Raw genomic sequence first — 19,760 nt, 5'->3', positions numbered from 1 at the left:
TAGGTATATGTATAGCTGTTTCACTTTGTTATAAAGCAGAAACTAACACACCATTGTAAAGCAAATATACTCCAATAAAGATGTTAAATAAAATAAAATAAATAACTGCATAATATTCCACAGACTTAATTTAGTTAATTGCACTAGAAAAAGAGAATAGCTCATTTAAGATTAATCCAATAGTGTGGCACTTGCTTTTTAAGAGAATTGAAAATTTTGTATTTTCTATAAAATGTGTATATATTAAGTATGCACACAGGTCATTTGGCTCCTAATAAGATTTAGACTCCTTTCCAACATCTTTTTTTAATTGAAATAAAGTAAGTAAAGCGAAGAGTAACCTAGAAAAGATGTGATTTTTTAGTGCTAAATAGTGACAAAAGAAAAGGTCTAACCTGAAAATCTGCTTCAATCAATAAAATGTATTTTTCCTGTCATAACGCCATACAATCTTTTTTCCAGAGCACTTCCATTAGATTAAAAATTTGAGCTATTAATCTATCATCACACTGCACGCCTTGAAGAGTTTCTCTAAGAATTATGACAGATTTGAGCTAAATACCTATCTCTCTTTTCCAGTCTGTGGTATGGCCTAATGATATTCATTTTAACCATAGCTGGCAAAGATTAGGGACATCACTAATTTTCCTACACAGCTAAATATGTAGTTATGGTAGAAAAATAATAACTCCAATATACTTTTAGTGATAAATGCTAACTTATAAAATAATTACTATGTAATATATTCAAAGAGGAATAAAATCTGCAAGGACAATGACAAGAAAAAGTATATAACAATCAAATCCAGAAGATATTCCAAGTGGCTTAACATAAAAGAAAGAAAATTCTGGTAAAGTACTTATTATTTACACTCAGCTAGTATGTTTTATACCGATACTGTTAACGAGACAGGACTGCCCTACCAAAGGCCTGCTACGGAATATCCAGAAGACATATCAGGCACTGTGAGAAAAAAAAACATCTATCCAAATTTAACACATTCTAGGTGAAAATATAATTTGAAACCCTCAATCTTTTGTTTCGAAATTCATAGTCATAAAGCAAGGCTGGTATTAAAATTCATGTGGCCTAAAGACAAGCAAAACTTCTTCACTGAGAACTACAAAGCACTGCTGAGAGAAATTAAAAGACAGACTAAATACTGTTAAGATGTCAATTCTCTCTCAAATAGATTCAACATCCCCATGATAATCCCAAAAGGTTTTTCTGAGGAAACTGATACACTGATTCTAAAATATATGGCAATGTAAAGGATCTAGTACATCCAAAGCAATCTTGTAAATGAAGAACAAAGTGGGAGGACTTACAGCACCTGACTTCAATACTTACTATACTGTGTGACTAGCATAAAGAGTGACAAGTAAATCAAGGGAACAGGATAAACCCATATTTCGACAGTTATTTTATTTTCAACAAAGGCAACAAAACAATTCAGTGGACAAATAAAGTCTATTCAGCAAATAATGCTGAAATAACTAGATATCCATATAGATAAAGGAGAATGAACATTGGAATCTACCTCACATCATATACAAATATTAATGCATAATAGATCATAGACCTAAACAAAACAGCTCAAATCATACAGTTTTTAAAGAAAAATATAAATAAGAGTATCTTCATAAATTGAGGGCAAAGGTTTTTTAGATGAACAAAGTAATAATCATAAAGGTAAAAAGTGATAAATTAGACTAAAAATTTAAAACTTGCTTATCAAAAGGCACTATTAAGAAAAAATGGAGGAAAAAAATTGTAAAACATACATCTGACATTGACTGGTATCCAGAATATATAAAGAATTCCAACAAGTCATCAATAAAAGGAGAAAACAATCTAATTTTTTTCATCAGCAAAAGATGTGAACAGACTCTTCACCAAAGAAAATATACATGGCCAATAAGCTAATGAAAAAGTACTCAATATCATTAGTCATCATGGAAATGCAAATTAAACCAGTCTGAGATACCACTACATATCCACCAGAATAGCTAAAATTAGCAAGACCAACAAATACCAAATGTTGATGAGGATGTAGAGCAACTAGAACTCTCATATATTGCTGGTAGGAATGTAAAACGGTACCACTTTAAAAGAAAATCTAGTAGTTCCTCATAGAACCAAATATACTATTACCCTAGTGACTCAGCAGCAAATCTATTCCTGAGTAATTATCCATGAGAAATAAAAACATGTTCACAAAGACTTATACAAAAATATTAACAGCAACTTTATTCATAGTATCCAAATGAAAGGAAACAGCCTAGACGTCCACCAATAAGAAAACAGATAAATCATGGAATGTTAATCAGCAATAAAAAAAATTAACTAATACATAAAAGAATCTAAAAAATATTATACTGAGTGAAAGAAGTATTATATAAAACATAACATACATATGATTCCATTAATAAGAAATTCCAGAACAGGAAAAACTTAATCTATAGTAGAAAAAAAATCATAATAAGGTTTACCTCTTGGAGGGTAGGAGCAGAGAGTGACTACAAAGAGGCATAAGGGAATTTCTTGATAGAGAACTGGGTTACGAACATTTATGCACTTTTCAAAACTCAGCAAATGTACACTTAAGATTTGTGCATTTCACTGTATGAAAATATTTACAGGTAAAGGCAAAAAATTCTAAACTATTGAATTCTAGGTGATGGTATGCATGTTGAAATATTTATGGGGAAACATACTGATGTCTGCAATTTACTTTTGAAATGCACTCAAAAAGCAGATGAAGTAATGGATAGACAAAAGAATGGATAAGGTGAAAAAGAGAGTAAAATGTTAATGATAAAATCTAGGTGGCGAATATATGGGTAATTATATACTATACATTTAAAATTTTCCATAATAAAATCTAAGAAAAAAAATCAGTCTATCCATGAGAGTGAACTATATCACAGACAGCTAAAGAAACTATAAATGAATTAACACATTCATATGTGTTACATATTAAATAATATGAAAATATTCACACTATTGCAGTTTTCTGGTATTTTTAATATTGGTCATAGTCTCCGAGGGCCAAAGGAACCTCTAGGTTGACTACCTAATTTCCAAAACAAAAAAGTTCTGTTACCAAATCTATAAGTAAGCAACCAACCAATGGTACAGTTACAATCACCTACCCTCACTGACTAGGCAGTAAAGAAAGAAATTATATAAAATTCCTTAACAATAAATTTGAGAACCCACGATGGAGATTATAATCAAATGAAGACATAATAAATATAAAAATACTGATGAAAGGCTAGCATGTAACAATGGGATATATCAACTCTAGGAACTCTTAAATCCTTTTCTTACACATTGAGCCTACCATTTTACGATTAACACTTACTATAATCTCTTCTATAAGACAGAAGAAAGAAAATAATTTGGAAAACATTCAGGACAGTGTTTGTAAATAGAACCTTAAAAAGTACTCAGAAAAATCATTACTTAACCTTGAGAAGAAAATAATAGTCTTGGAGCACTCAATCTACAGAAAAAGTTATTCTCCATAACTTGAGTACAAATGAAGATTACATTTAAACTAAACCATGAGGGACTTGAGTTAGATATTAAAATATCTTTAACATAAGAGAGTGTCAAACATTAAGGAAACTCCCAAGGAAGTTTGTAAAATTCACCCATGTATTTATAAAAAGGATAGATAGAACGTTGACTATCATCAATAAGCGCAGTCCGTACAACACTGTAAATCAACTATACTTCAATTAAAAAATAATAATAATAATAAGTGAGGTCCAACCTGTGACGTAGTTAGCCTCAAATTCCTCAAACTTAATTCTACATTATTATTTGACATTAGGTGTTTCAATAATAATTACAATTATCAGAACTTTCTTACTGCACAATGGAGGAAAAAAGTAGCCTACTAGAAAACAGAAGCATATACTTTATTTTAGCTTCCCTCTTTGGACAAACCTATGATATTGAAAAGATTAAATTTTTTTTAAGACTTTTTTTTTTGACGTGGACCATTTTTTTTTAAGTTCTTAATGAATTTGTTACAATACTGCTTTTGTTTTTTATGTTTTCGTTTTTTAGCCCTGAGGCATGGGGGATCTTAGCTCCCTGACCAAGGATCGAACCCACACCCCCTGCGTTGGAAGGCGAAGTCTTAACCAATGGACCGCCAGGGAAGTCCCTGAGATGAATTTTTAAAACTCCCAAGTCTGTAATTTTTAACTAAAAACCTCACAGTTCCTGTGAGGTAGTAATCTTTTTAGATACTACCACAGGGCAGAAAAATAGCAACAGAGATATCCCAGAATCATGTATACAGCTAACCTACCCGAAAGATAGGATCCTACAAACATTAAAATTTTTTAAAGGAACAAAATTTTATTTATATTTAAAGTGTTTTACCTTGTGCTAAACAGAGTTAGGCATTTACTTTTTCATAAGACAACGAACAAAATCATATTTCTCCACCTTAAGCAAAGGGTGGAAGTCAACTGAGCAAGAGCCAAAATTAACAATGACAATTTAACATTTTATCTGGGGAAAGAAGATGAAACGACCTATTTCCGAATATGCCCTTAGTCTAGAGGATGGGATACAATACTCCATATTCTAATGTGTGCATAGGAACAATTATTTCCTGTGTTAACCTTATGTAGTATAAATTATCCTAATCCTACTAGGATTAAGGTCATAATATTGATTACATCTTTATATTTTATACCACACAGAGTTTTAAAAATCAGATTGTTTACATGTATCTACTCCATAGACAGAGTAAATTATGTACAACCTAGGGTTTAATGCACTTACAGTTCCTTGTGTTTCTCTTCAGCCAAGATTTGGTCATTCAGTTTAAGAGAATACCTGTTAACACAGAAACAAAAATATACTGGTCATATAAACATACGTTTGCCTCATGGATATCTGACTGTGATATCAACATACAGCCAGTTGACCCCTATCAAATAAACACTACTACACTGTTAACAGGTCTCTATCTTAATTGATAAAACATTTAAAACTGCCTAAGTTCTTTTTTTTTTTAGTATTTATTTATTTATTTAGGATGCACCGGGTCTTAGTTGAGGCACGTGGGACCTTCATTGCAGCATGCAGTATCTTTTAGTTGCAGCATGCAGACTTCTTAGTTGAGGCATGCATGTGGGATCTAGTTCCCTGACTAAGGATCAAACCCAGGCCCCCTGCATTGGGAACACGGATACCCACTGCACCACCAGGGAAGTCCCCCAAAGTGCCTAAGTTCTTTGATGGTCTATTAGTCACTTCCACAGACACCACCTCAAGAACTAAAGGGAGATGAACTTGATCATGCTTTAAAAATATGAGTTATCGGGCTTCCCTGGTGGCACAGTGGTTGAGAGTCCGCCTGTCAATGCAGGGGACACGAGTTCGTGCCCCGGTCTGGGAGGGTCCTGCATGCCGCGGAGCGGCTGGGCCCGTGAGCCATGGCTGCTGGGCCTGCGTGTCCGGAGCCTGTGCTCCGCAACGGGAGAGGCCACAACAGTGAGAGGCCCGCGTAATGCAAAAAAAAAAAAAAAAAAAAAAAAATGTGAGTTATCTTCAATATTCTTCTGCAGTGAATCATCTGTTACTTTCACACAGCAGTTCAAAATTCAAGAGACTACTAAAATGTTAAGTATTTAATAGTTCACAAAACAATATGAAGTTATTCTTTTATTAAATACATAGCATACATCTATGTGTACCAAACTATGTACTAGGTAGTGAGACATATGAGGAAAAGTAAGTTTTGGAGTTCTTGACTGAACCATTTACTAGCTTAATGACCACAGCCAATTCTTTCACCTCTTTAAGTCTAAGTTTCCCTGGCTATAAAATAGAGGCTACCATAAATATTAGAACAGGGATCTTCCAATATCATATATTTATACTACTGAAGGTAAACAGACTCTCTGAGGAGTACACTGAAATAGATAAACAACAATGGACAGGTCTTCAATTTCCACTTGTATTCATTCCTTTCCTAAAACTAATCTGCCTGACAATGGATCAGAGGTCTAAACGGAGAGGTCATCCAAATTCTCCTCACTTGACTCCCCTTCCACAAGTCTTTACTCACTTTATAAAAAGAATGGCATACCTCTTGTCCATCCTGAATGAAACCAAACTGCATTGCCTAGATATAAAAATCTCTGAAGTATTAAACAAGGAATGATTCATAATATTTTGTCTGCAAAGCCTTCTTTAACTTAAATTACTACAAACTGACTACAGGGCTTCCTGTTCTATAATTACTGTAAAGAATGAAGATAGAAATTAAAAATGAGTAACTGTGATAGGATGTTCTATTTTCAGATATATTATAGAATGGGGCAGAAGTTGGTTACAATTTTCATTTTAAAAGTTCATCATTTCTAGCCTATGTTCATCATCAAAGATTACATTACCTTTCAGGGAGAGTTCTGTGAAGCAAAGCTCAGAGTTTCTAAAAAGAACAAGAAAGACAGTTCTTCCAAGCAACACACTTTTTTTTTTTTTTTTGCGGTACTTGGGCCTCTCACTGTTGTGGCCTCTCCCGTTGCGGAGCACAGGCTCCGGACGCACAGGCTCAGTGGCCATGGCTCACGGGCCCAGCTGCTCTGAAGCATGTGGGATCTTCCCAGACCGGGGCACGAACCCGCATCCCCTGCATCGGCAGGGGGACTCTCAACCACTGCGCCACCAGGGAAGTCCCAAGCAACACACTTTTAAAACAAGTCTCCTTGCCTTCCATTTATCTACCAAGGATTAAATATCAAACATGGCTGTCACAGGAACACAAATCAAATCATTTATTTGAACTGAAAAATAAAGTCAGACTTCTTAGATCATGAAAGTCAATCTGATTGTTTTGACAATGAAAGAACAGTTTTGCCAGCAAGGTTCCAAGGCAGACAATGGCTTTAAACTGAATAAATGGCTTTGGTTAAAACATGTTTAAGGCAAAAAAAAAAAAAACATCTTTAAGTCATCTGATAAAAACATCTTATCAAAAAAATATCCTTTTGACATAGGTATACTGAAGTTAACAATATTTAGCTTTTCTCAATAGCTCCTGAACAATGCCTATAAGTAAAACGCTAATAGATATAATTACTACCTAATATAATTATATTAAGAAGACTTAATAAAGCCTTTTTTGGTATACATCCCAGAACTGCATGTCTCTAATGACTCTAATGATCCTGGCAAGTCAGGTGGTTTCTAGTCTTTGTTTTCAACGAAACTGAAGAAGGACTTAATCAAATTACCAGCTGACACATAAACAAAAATAATTTTGATGATAAATCATTTGATGACAGAAGAGTTCAAATAACTGGGTGACAACTACTGAAACAAAACTGTGCATTACCATTCAATTAATTATGTAAACAAATTGCTCAGGATTTACACCTCTTGAAGAAAAAAGGAGGAAATAAAATTGATGCTGACCATTGTCTTATTGCAGCATTGAGTATTATTTATCTACAAAAGGTTGAATTAGTTGAAAAACATTGAAGATCAGCTTCATCCATCTCATTCAAACATGCATTTCCAATAACTTATTTTCTTATTTAATAATGATTTAACATTTTAATACATTTATGTTGTTTTACTAACTATATGCTAATTACAATTTAAAATCTAGGAAATTTCTTTTAAACTTGACTTCACATATATATATGTTGCAGAGACATACAATAGGGTGATCAATATGCACGAAAGCCTTTCATGCATAAAAATATATTGCCTTCATAATGTATGCATAGTATAGTACATGCAAAACATAATCCATGCATAAAAATACACCACATAAGGATAAAATCTGGTGGGGAAAAGTGTGATAGAGATACGAATTTAAACAGAGAAAGGAATATAAATTTTTTAAATGTTTAAAAAGAGCCTGTTTGTGTCTTTTTATAAATGAATCATGGTGGGTATCAAACCACAATGGTATTTAGCATGCACTAAGAGTGATTTATCAGTTTTATTTAACATTACAATATAAAAATCATAAATATTAACTTAATGAGTGAGGAAGTACTTGTTCATCAAAACATTTTTATGGGGCTTCCCTGGTGGCGCAGTGGTTGAGAGTCCGCCTGTCGATGCAGGCGACACGGGTTCGTGCCCCGGTCTGGGAAGATCCCACATGCTGCGGAGCGGCTGGGCCTGTGAGCCACGGCCGCTGAGCCTGTGCGTCTGGAGCCTGTGCTCCGCAACGGGAGAGGCCACAACAGTGAGAGGCCCGTGTACCGCCAAAAAAAAAAAAAAAAAAAATTTTATGGAAGCTAAAAAGTTTCAACCAGTGAATTTGATGATATCTATGTCTTAGCAAAGTGCTTGGTACATATAAAATAGGAACTCAATGTTACCTTCCTTCTTTCTCTAGTTGGTTAGTAAAAGAGAAAGAACAAACATTTCTTGCCCTTAAGGACCTCACAATTCAGTAGACAAATCAGAATAAAAGTAACTGCTCATAGTGTGATAAATATTACAATAAAGTTAAGTATAATGCTTATTATAATAAAGAAAAGAGGGAGTAATAAGTCTCCTTCATAAGAGAGTCAAAAAACGGACAGCTTTTATCTGTTGCCCAACTTTCTCTTCCTCTCCTATTTCATCTCTTCTTTGCTCCTTCCCCATGAACAACCTTCCCTTTTAAAGTCTGAGGACAAGAATTTGAAGGGAATAGTGAAGGTGGCCCGTAAAAAAGATCCATAGTATAGGCAAGAACCAGACTAGGATAGCCTAATTGTGATCAAATCACCCAAAGGGAAATTCTACTCGCCAGATTCACAGAGTACATCTTCAGGTCCTCAACAATAAATTTGCAAGATCCATTTTGCACTATCCTCCAGGCAAATTAGTTCTCTAACCCCAAACTTCAAAATGTTCAGTCTTGGGCTTCCCTGGTGGCACAGTGGTTGAGAGTCCGCCTGCCGATGCAGGGGACACGGGTTCGTGCCCCGGTCCGGGAAGATCCCACATGCCGCGGAGCGGCTGGGCCCGTGAGCCATGGCCGCTGAGCCTGCGCGTCCAGAGCCTGTGCTCCGCAACGGGAGAGGTCACAACAGTGAGAGGCCCGTGTACCGCAAAAAAAAAAAAAAAAAAAAAGTTCAGTCTTCCCATAGTATTTCTGTCTCTGATCTGATTTTCCCCTGCCCCAAACCAGGGAATTTTCCATCAGATCTCAATAACCTTTACATTTCTTCATCTTTGCTGCTTTTTATCAATTTTATCTTGCTTATCTCTTCCTTGACTCTTGCACCCTTCTTCTTAAGAACCTGACCTATACATATACTACCCAGAATCAGCCAGACTGCTAGGTTTGAGGATACAGTTATATACTAAAAGGACTGCCTCAAATTTATTTTGGAAGTAGGCAAGATATAAATTAGAATTATAAATGTAAAAGTAAATACACCATCAGGTCCATAATTCTTACTAATGAAATGGAGCTATTTCTCACTGAAACATTTAATGTTAATGTTTGTTTGTTAAATGTCTGTTTAAATGTGGGGCTATAATTATATGTAGTTCTTATTTTCATTTAATGTATGCTGTTCTGTCAACCTAACTGCTGTTGGCAGAAAAAAAAGATACACAGCCTTTTGAATCTATTACAATTAACTTATTCTCTGAGTATTCAGTTTTAAATTAATAAACGTCAAAAGGAAAATTCAACTTAGTAGGAAGTAGAAAGTAGAGCGCTATACTTCAACTTTCTACTACGTCTTTTCCAGAATAATACAAAGCACAGACTATTTTTTAGTTGGGTTTTGTTTCCTAAAAACATGATTAAACAGATGTTCTGCTTTTATATCCATTTCTTGATTCAAACATGAACATAGTCCCTAAAAAAGCCAGAGACAGCAAAATGGTATAGTGGTAGTTCTCAACCTTTTTTCTACCTGAATTTACCAGGAGGAAAAGAAATACACACCAATCAGCAGAAAATGAGGAAGCAGGAGAGAGCACAGGGAAGGGCCCTCTTTACCCTGCCTCTAGTCTCCACAAAGAGAGCCTCTGAGTCAATGAAACTACATTAGATTGAAAGTCAAAGACCTGTGTCATTGTCCTGATTCTGCCATTAAGTAGACAAGCCATTTAATTTCTCTAAAGAGGATAAAACTACCTATGTGACAGGGTTGCTATGTGGATCAAAAAAGATAATACTTCAGGGGGCTTCCCTGGTGGCGGTGCAGTGGTTAAGAATCTGCCTGCCAATGCAGGGGACACGGGTTCGATCCCTGGTCTGGGAAGATCCCACATGCCGTGGAGCAACTAAGCCCATGTGCCACAACTAATGAGCCCGTGTGCCACAACTACTGAAGCCTGCACCCCTAGAGCCTGTGCTCCGCAACAAGAGAAGCCACTCCAATGAGAAGCCCACGCACCGCAAGGAAGAGTAGCCCCCACTCGCCACAACTAGAGAAAGTCCCCGGGCAAAAAGACCCAACACAGCCAAAGATAAATAAAATAAACAAATTTTTAAAAAACAAAAAAAAAGATAATACTTGAAAAGGGCCCAGCACATTATTTAACAGATATAAAGGCTCACCCCTCCCCCCTTTCTTGGAATGCCTCCACCTCTACCAAATGAATAATTAAATTAGCTCAAAAGTAGATTGGTGGGGGGGGGAGTTGTTAAAGTATTTCACTTGTTTTGAAACAACTGCACAACTACAAATTTCCATTAAGGAAACATCAGACAGTTGTATACAAGGATGTCAACTAGAGCATAATTTATGGAAAAGTAAAACTGTAAACTATTACACCATCCAAAACGTACCCAACTGCATCAGTAAATTACAGTTCAACCATGGGGAAATGGTTCAATATTGTTTTTTTTTAAAAAAAGGAGAGGGATTTCCCTAGTGGTCCAGTGGGTAAGTCTCCGTGCTCCCAGGGCAGGAGGCCCAGGTTTGATCCCTGGTCGGGAAACTAGATCCTGCACACATGCTGCAACTAAGAGTTTGCATGCCGCAAGTAAGAAGTCCGCATGCCACAAATGAAAAAAAAAAAAAATCCTGGAACTTCCCTGGTGGCACAGTGGTTAAGAATCCACCTGCCAATGCAGGGGACACGGGCTCAATTCCTGGTCCAGGAAGATCCCACATGCCACAGAGCAACTAAGCCTGTGCGTCACAACTACTGAGCCTGCGTGCCACAGCTACTGAAGCCCGCAGCCTAGAGCCCGTGCTCCGCAGCAAGAGAAGCCACTGCAATGAGAAGCCCGCGCACCGATGAAGAGTAGCCTCCACTCACTGAAACTAGAGAAAGCCCATGAGCAGCAACGAAGACCCAACGCAGCCAAAAATAAGTAAATAAAATAAACAAATTTATAAAAAAAAAATCCCGCATGCCACAACTAAGACCCAGCGCGGCCAGAATGAATGAATAAATGAATGAATGAATACTTTTTTTTAAAAAAAAGAAAAAGCTTGCAATATACTCCCAAAAAGAATTGGAAACATATATATCAAAATATTATATATCATTGCATATGATTTTTATTTGTTCTTTGTGTTTTTAAAATGTACATAATAAGGATATTATTTTGAAATTAGAAAAACTATATTAAAAACAATTACATACAACATTTTAGAATGTGGTTATGATACTCATCCGGCTACAGTTTCCACTTAAACTTTTCAACCAATGAACTTGTAAGCCTCCAAAGATTACATGAAAACTTTTCTTGTACAAAAAAATTTAAATAAATTTAATTTAAATACTTTATTATATAAATATTGACAGCAACAGGTGACAAGTAAGTAGGAAGAAGGGAAGTGGGAAGGGAGGGAAAAGGAGGGGTAGAAGGGACACAGGAGGAGGGGAGAGGAGAAGGAGGAGAAATACTTCCCTCAATCCTGTCTGAGCTATTTAAGGAAGACACTCTTGAAGCAAAGAAAGAATAAAATCCAATAATGGCATTCCTACCATGGGCAATGGGAAAATGGTATTATTATTTAGGTTTATAATTAAGTATCAGAACACATAAATAAAATGTATTAATACATTATAGATAACTATTGAGATACGCCAGAACAACAGTAGTGTACAACTAACAGTAATAAAACAAAGTTTGGGCCTTTTGTAAGAAACTGAAACAGACACTATTTATTCAGATGTGTTCTTTCCCTGAAGATTAGCATAACTTAGAATTTCAGGCTCAGAAAGGTCCTTGAAGAGACTGTGAAGTCCAGAACAGCCCAGTCATAAACGAAATGCCCTACCAATGTCACAGATAGTAATGTCAAGCTAAGACTTGCTATATAGCAGGATGATAATAAAATATTCCATAAATACTTGCAACTAAGATTGCCCTGTGAGAATTAAATGAGTAAAATTCTAGAAATCTACAAATATTACCATATAAACCAAAGAACCCTAATGGTTCCTGTTAAGTTTTATAAAGTTGACAGAATCAATCATACAGATAGTGTGGATATAGTGAGATTTTAAACAACGTAACATGTTTAAATGGCTCTTGCAATTGTAAAATAAAAGTTGATTCAAACATATTAGAGGGACTTCTCTGGTGATCCAGTGGGTAAGACTCCACACTCCCAATGCAGGGGCCCTGGTCTGATTCCTGAACTAGATCCTGCATGCATGCTACAACTAAGAGGTTGCATGGTACAACTAAGAAGTTCACATGCCACAACTAAAGATCCCACATGCCGCAACGAAGATCCCGCATGGTGCAACTAAGACCCAGTGCAGCCAAAATAAATAAATATTTTTTTATAAAAACATATTAGAGGGAATTCCCTGGCAGTCCAGTGGTTAGGACTCTGTGCTTTCACTGCCCGGGGGCCAGGTTCAATCCGTGGTCAGGGAACTAAGATCCTGCAAGATGCACGATGCAGCCAAAAAAAAAGCAAATTAAAAAAATATATATATATATATTAGAAAGCACAGAGAACTATATTCAATATCCTGCGATAAACCATAATGGAAAAGAATATTAAAAAAGGAAGGTATATATATGTATAACTGAATCACTTTACTGTACAACAGTAATTAACACAACATTATAAATCAACTATACTTCAATTTAAAAAAATACAAAAAAAACAGAAAGGAAGAAAAAGGAGATCAAAAGTGTTAATCCACTAATCTTTCAGCTTTCACTAAAGCTGAAATTTAAGAGGCTTATAAAGAAACAGATTAAGAGTAAACCATGGTGGGCTTCCCTCATGGCACACTGGTTAAGAATCCGCTTGCCAATGCAGGGGACGTGGGTTCAAGCCCTGGTCTGGGAAGATCCCACATGCCGCGGAGCAACTAGGCCAGTGTGCCACAACTACTGAGCCTGTGCTCTAGAGCCTGCGAGCCACAATTACTGAAGCCTGTGCACCTAGAGCCCATGCTCCGCGACAAGAGACGCCACCGCAATGAGAAGCCCGCGCAATGAAGAGTAAACCCCGCTCACCGCAACTAAAGAACGCCCTCGGGCAGCAACAAAGACCCAAGGCAGCCAAAAATTAATTAACTAATTAATTAATTTTTTAAGAGAGTAAACCATGGGGTTTGAATGCAAATAACAGCAATAAGTTACAAGGTTTATGAAAATAATATTTTAAATTCTCATTAAAAAACTAGATGAGGGGGCTTCCCTGGTGGCGCAGTGGTTGAGAGTCCGCCTGCCGATGCGGGGGACATGGGTTCGTGCCCCAGTCCGGGAAGATCCCACATGCCGCGGAGTGGCTAGGCCCGTGAGCCATGGCCGCTGAGCCTGCGCGTCTGGAGCCTGTGCTCCGCAACGGGAGAGATCACAACAGTGATAGGACCGCGTACCGCAAAAAAAAAAAAAACAACTAGATGAGGATTAAAACTCAATTAGAGAAAGCTGGAGGAAATAATAATTAAGCTAGATTTAAACCTAAACACATAGAACTATACTCTTTGTATTTTAAAAAAATCATTGATAATTATTCATAACAACCAGCCACATATTTTCATTAAAGGAAATTTTTTAAATTTGGTACTTGTAAGATGTCACCACTTGGCTCTTGGGCCACATGAACAAAACTAGCCCACGTTGTATCACACTTCCTATATATTTCTAAGTATATTTTAGTCTGGATTCTGTCCCTACATGTCACTCCACTGTGATTTACTTAGCTGAGGTCACCACTGACATCCTATTGTCAAGTCCAGTGGACTCCTGTAGGCTTTATGTTACCAATCTGTTACATCTGATATTATTAACCACTCTGTCATACAAAGTCACTATTCTTTGTGAGACCTTATCTTAGTTCTCCTGCTACAAGCTCACCATTTCTTCTCCATCTCCTACCATACTTCTTCATCTACCCATCCATTACATGTTCTATCTTCCACCCCACTTCTCCTTTTACTTTATGCCCTTCCTCTAGAAAGGCTTATCTATTGGTTGCCTTAAACACTACCTATTTAATAATGGTGGCAGCAGTGGTGGTGATAATGATGATGATGATAATGGTAAAAATAGCTAACATTTATTGAATGGCATTATGTCAAATTACAATTAAATATAATGTTTATTACATGTCTCTCCCACCATGAATCCTCTACCCACCAGAAACATAAATCAAACTCTCTCCTAAATATGCCCACCTAGATATCACACATTCATCTCATGCATGAACAAAACAACTCAATCTCTCCATCCCCTCTAACATGTCCTCCCCCTCCCATGCTCCCTAACTCAGTTATAAATAACAACATCTAGTCATTTACCAAAACTAAACATTGGAATGTCATCCCTGACTCCTTTGCCCTTTTCATTAAATCAATCATCAAGTCTTACCTTTATAACACTGAAGTATTATTGAACTTTCTCCCGACCATTCTCTCCTAACTGTAATGATTAGGTCACCATCTCTCAACACGTCTATCACTACAGCCTCCTCTAATTTATCTCCTCAAATTCTCTGACCTACTGCAGACACAGTGATTTACAGCATTCTAAACGTGAATCTGACCATGTCATCCGCCTGCTTATTAACCCCCCTCAAGTTGTCTCCACTGTCTGTAACAGAGATGTGAGACATTCCAAGCTGTCTAGTAGCCAATAATATTAGCTAGCACATGGCAAATACATAAATTATCTCATTCAATCCTCACATTATAATACTCCTATTTTAATATTCCTACTATAATATTCCTATTTTATTCACAAGGAAACTGAGCTTCCACAGATTAAGAAATATAACCAAAGTCACACAACTACAAGTCACTCCAGAGCACAATCTTAACCTGTATTCTATAATGCCACAGTATATGAATCAATTTCTTTCTACATTTGTCTCCTCAATTACACTACTAGCTGCTTAAAGGCAAGAAACTTATTTAACACTGTAGTCCCAGTATTTGGCAAAATGCTGAACACAAAGCAGGTGCTCCAAAAAATGTATACTGAGCTCAAATGAACTGTTAAAAATGAATCCATGCTTAGGTAAGCCTTAAGAATACCATTTTCCTCAATATTTCCTCAAAAGTCAGGTCTGGAGGTACTTCCCTGGTGGTCCAGTGGCTAAGACTCTGTGCTCCCAATGCAGAGGGCCTGCGTTCGATCCCTGGTTTGGGAAATAGATCCCACACGTCTCCACTAAAGATCCCATATGCCGCAAATAATGACCCAGTGCAGCCAAATAAATAAATAAATATTAAAAAAGAAAAAAGACAGACCAAGGTTGTTTTAAAAAAAAATCAGGTCTGAAAATCAGAGAAGCCACGAGGAATACCGTCTTACAATATCTGGGGCAAAATGAAATCTTTATAAATGAGTCTATGTTCATTTAGCATCCATAATTTAGGTCTTATTTGAAGAAGCTCCAGAACAACTCAAAACCAATTACTTAATATGAAATAATATAAAGATTCAGAGTTTATTTCAAATTCAAATTTCAATACCAGTTTATTTCAAATTCTAAGAATCTGGAATTCATTAAACAAAAATCAAAATAGCCGAAGATCACCTTTCTTTTAAAGAAGGGCAAAGGTAACTAAGCTAAAGGAAATATTCAAAATTCAGTAGCCTTTCCAAATACCACGAACAATCTTAAAAAGTTGTTGAAAAAAAATTCTACTCACAATAGCAACAACTATATTTTAAAAATACCTAGAATAAACCTAACAAAAATGTACACTTATGAAGAAAACTAAATTTTGCAATAAGACCTAAGCTACAGTGTCTAATACTATAACCACTAATCACATTACTATTTGAATTTAAATTAATTAAAATAAAATAAAATTTTAAAATTCAATACATCAGTGGTCAGACTTCCCTGGCGGTCCAGTGGTTATGACTCTGTGCTTCCACTGCAGGGGGCACGGGTTTGATACCTGGTCGGGGAACTAAGATCCCACAGGCCTTGCGGCACAGCCCAAAAAAAAAAACACATCAGTTGCACTAACCACACTTCAAACATTCAAAGCTAAACGTGACTACTGGTTACCATATTGGAAAACACAGATATACAACATTTCCAGCATTGCAGAAAGTACTAGTGGACTGCTGCTGCAGAGACAGTAAGTTACCCCAGATTTCATTTTTACTTTTAATCTCTTCTACATGGTTTGAATTTTTTCCAAGAATCATTCATTTTTATAATTTTTGAAGCTAACAAATTTAGCAATGACCACACCATAAGATATGTAAGTCTAAAAAAATCAAAACTATTCATTTTGCAACCCTGTATCTAATGTACTTAGAGCCTATGTGTTATTGAAATATATAAAAGAATACATAAACTAAATGGAGAAATACATGTATAGATAGAAAAACTCATATGTTAAAGATCTCATTTTTCCCAAATTCATCTATAAAGGTAATGTAATTCCAAACAAAATCCCAGAAACAATTTTTGTAGAACCTGACAAGCTATTCTAAAATCTGTGGACAAAAGAAAAGAGCCAAGAACAGCTAAGAAAATTCCTGAATAAAAACGAAGTGTAGGGACTTGCCCATCAGACATCAAGACTTAGTGTAAAGCTTTAGTAACAAAATAAAAATAGGGCTATATTAGTTCAAGGACAGACAGACTAGAAGGGAAAAAAAAAAAAAAGTTAAGAAGCCAGAGACCAAACTATAGATAAATAAAAATTGCCATTGCAGATCAGTGGGTAGAAGTTGGCCTATTCACAATATAGTAATATAATAGCTGATTCCCTAAAAGGAAAACCTTTTAAAAACTGGATCCCAATACACATACATGTCTATCCTGTTGCGAGTTCTGGTCCTAAGTTTGTCTTTATTTGCCTATCACCTTGAAGATTTTGATGGTGGGAGGATGGTAATTCATATTATGGTTCCTCTCTCCTTCTCTCTCTCTCTCTCTCTCTCTAAATCTCTGTCTGTTCTCGTTTTTCTCTGCAAATGTTAACAGAGACAAATTTTGTAACATGTTTTTCATTCTCTCTTCTTTTTTCTACATGTTCTGAGTGTAGCAAACTCCTGTTATGACCAACATTAGAAGTTTAGTTTATATGAAGACAAATAATTTTACTGAATCTTGAAACATTATTATTCAGTCCCAAACAAAAAGGTGTTGTAAGTTGAGGAGTATTCAGGATTATTGTGACCAGCAATTATTTGCTTTATTTTAAAAATAGAATCAAAGAGTTCTCCTCTTTACATCTGTAAAATAATAAAATATTTTGGTGCAAAAAACAAAAAAAACTGGATCCCTACCTCACATCATATACAAAAATCAATTCAGGATCAATTAAGGACCTAAATACACAAAGCATAATGTTATAACTTGTAGAAGAAAATACTGCAGAATAGCTATACAGAGACAACTACAAAAGTGTCAGAGCATCTCACAATTAGTTTTAAACAAAACAATGATAGCTTTTAACTGTATATAAGGAGTCTCACTTGACACTCCAAATATTGTTTCACCTTCACACCTAATATACATCATTTATCAAAGTAATTCATCTTAACTTATACAAATAATTCATCTGTAAATTTTTGGCATTGAATAATCAGCATTGAAATTTATGATCAACTTTACTTTGAGTATTTTTGGAGTAAACATTAAGTAGTATCTTTCATGTATGCTTACATTAATCAAGATTTACCTAAGGTTCATATCATTATATTATTAAGGATTTATGTCTGTGAGAGAAACACATTTCCTGAACTACTCTAGCTTCCCTTCTTAAAACTGAGTATTTTTATTTCTAATGATGACTTTTATTTCCCGATTACCATTTCATTAATTCTCTCATTCCTCTTACTTCTGTGGTATTTATATGGTGTCAGGAAAAATTAAGGCAAATCTGTCTTACATATTTGTTTTCCATCCCTATTAATACATTCCTTTCCTTTATTCCCGTAATTACACCAATACTCATCTGGAAGTATTTATATGTTCCATATTTCCTCCTCCCCTCACACCCACTGTGTCTCTTCAATATGCTGGAAAAGATTATTCTCAATAGCCTACTTCCTACCACACGTGTCCTACTTATTTTCAGTTGTAATATTTTGGCAAATTGGATACACCCAAACTAACTTAATTCTGCTTTTCTCAGATCCTAATTTTTTCTTATTCAAGGGAAAAACCAGCTTTACAATCTTCAAATAAAGACTAGGATACTCTAGAAGAAATTTAATTTTTGAATATCAAATAATTATCTAGTTGATATTTCTGAATCATGGCAATGCTTGCTCTATTCTGGAAACAGGTCAATTGTAGACAACATACCATCCTCCCAACATAAGAAGTGCACTGTTTTGAAAGTTCAGTCAAAAAGAGAATTGTTGAGTCTTTCAATCTCTCACAAAGAAATTATTAATCTACTCTGATGCACTAATTAAAACTAAATGTTAACAATTTTTGGAGCAAACTACACACATTTTTCTCATCTACACTATATCTATACTAAAAGGAAAATAGAATTTCATTAAGTTTATGAGCCTTTATGTATCTACTTAATTTACACTCAAAAAATCTGGATATATAATTGAGTTTTTCACTTTCAAATTAATACTTCCATAGTAAGATAGTAGAAAATAAAGAATACAGGTTTTACAATTAAAACAAGCACGTATTTCAAATTACTGCACAATGACTGATACACTTTTTGGTCATGAACAAATGACTTAAGCTCTGTTATTCTTTACGAGGATAACTACCTTATAAAGTTGTCATGAGGACTAAACTAATACCATATAAAAACGTACCTAATACATGTTGAATAATGCTTTATTGTCAGATAATAATTGTTAAAAATTATTATACTCTTGTTTTTTCTCCTTACTCTTGAAAGTTTTTCAGATGGATTCTCCATGGCCCTTCTTTAGATTCAACCCTTTGTTGTATACCAGTCCAGTGTGCAAAGACCATTAGAATATGATGGTTCTTGTTCTTTAAAAAACTGCTCTGAAAAGCTTGACAAACATAGCATGTGAAAAATATATCTTCACAAAAATGTATGTGAAGAAAATATCAATTCTCTCATTAACTTTTTTTTTTTTTTTTTTTTTTTTTGCGGTACGCGGGCCTCTCACTGTTGTGGCCTCTCCCGTTGCTGAGCACAGGCTCCGGACGCGCAGGCTCAGCGGCCATGGCTGACTTCCCAGACCGGGGCACGAACCCGTCCGTGTCCCCTGCATCGGCAGGCGGACTCTGAACCACTGCGCCACCAGGGAAGCCCTCTCATTAACTTTTAACATTGAACACTTAAAACTCCACTTCAAAAAAAGCCTTTCATAAAAAAATGTTTTTCAGCCAAACGCTATTCACCAA

At 35.6% G+C, this 19,760-nt stretch overlaps 1 protein-coding gene across 7 annotated transcripts in view; it reads right to left on the bottom strand.

Annotated features, from left to right (window-relative positions):
• Positions 1-19,760, bottom strand: part of ADK (adenosine kinase) — a 486,537-nt gene that overhangs the window by 412,917 nt on the left and 53,860 nt on the right. For all 7 annotated transcript variants that reach the window (XR_014297905.1, XM_082674082.1, XM_082674080.1 and 4 more), the window contains one exon: positions 4,810-4,863. Coding sequence is in view for 6 of the 7 variants with exons in the window: in XM_082674082.1 (XP_082530208.1) it covers positions 4,810-4,863 (54 nt within the window). In the remaining variant the exon portion in view is untranslated. The remainder of the gene's footprint in view (positions 1-4,809; positions 4,864-19,760) is intronic.

Source organism: Grampus griseus (genome assembly GCF_964374135.1).
Source record: "Grampus griseus genome assembly, chromosome: 16".
NCBI lineage: Eukaryota > Metazoa > Chordata > Mammalia > Artiodactyla > Delphinidae > Grampus > Grampus griseus.
Note: the sequence above shows the minus strand (reverse complement) of the source record. Positions and strands in the feature narration are given on the sequence as shown.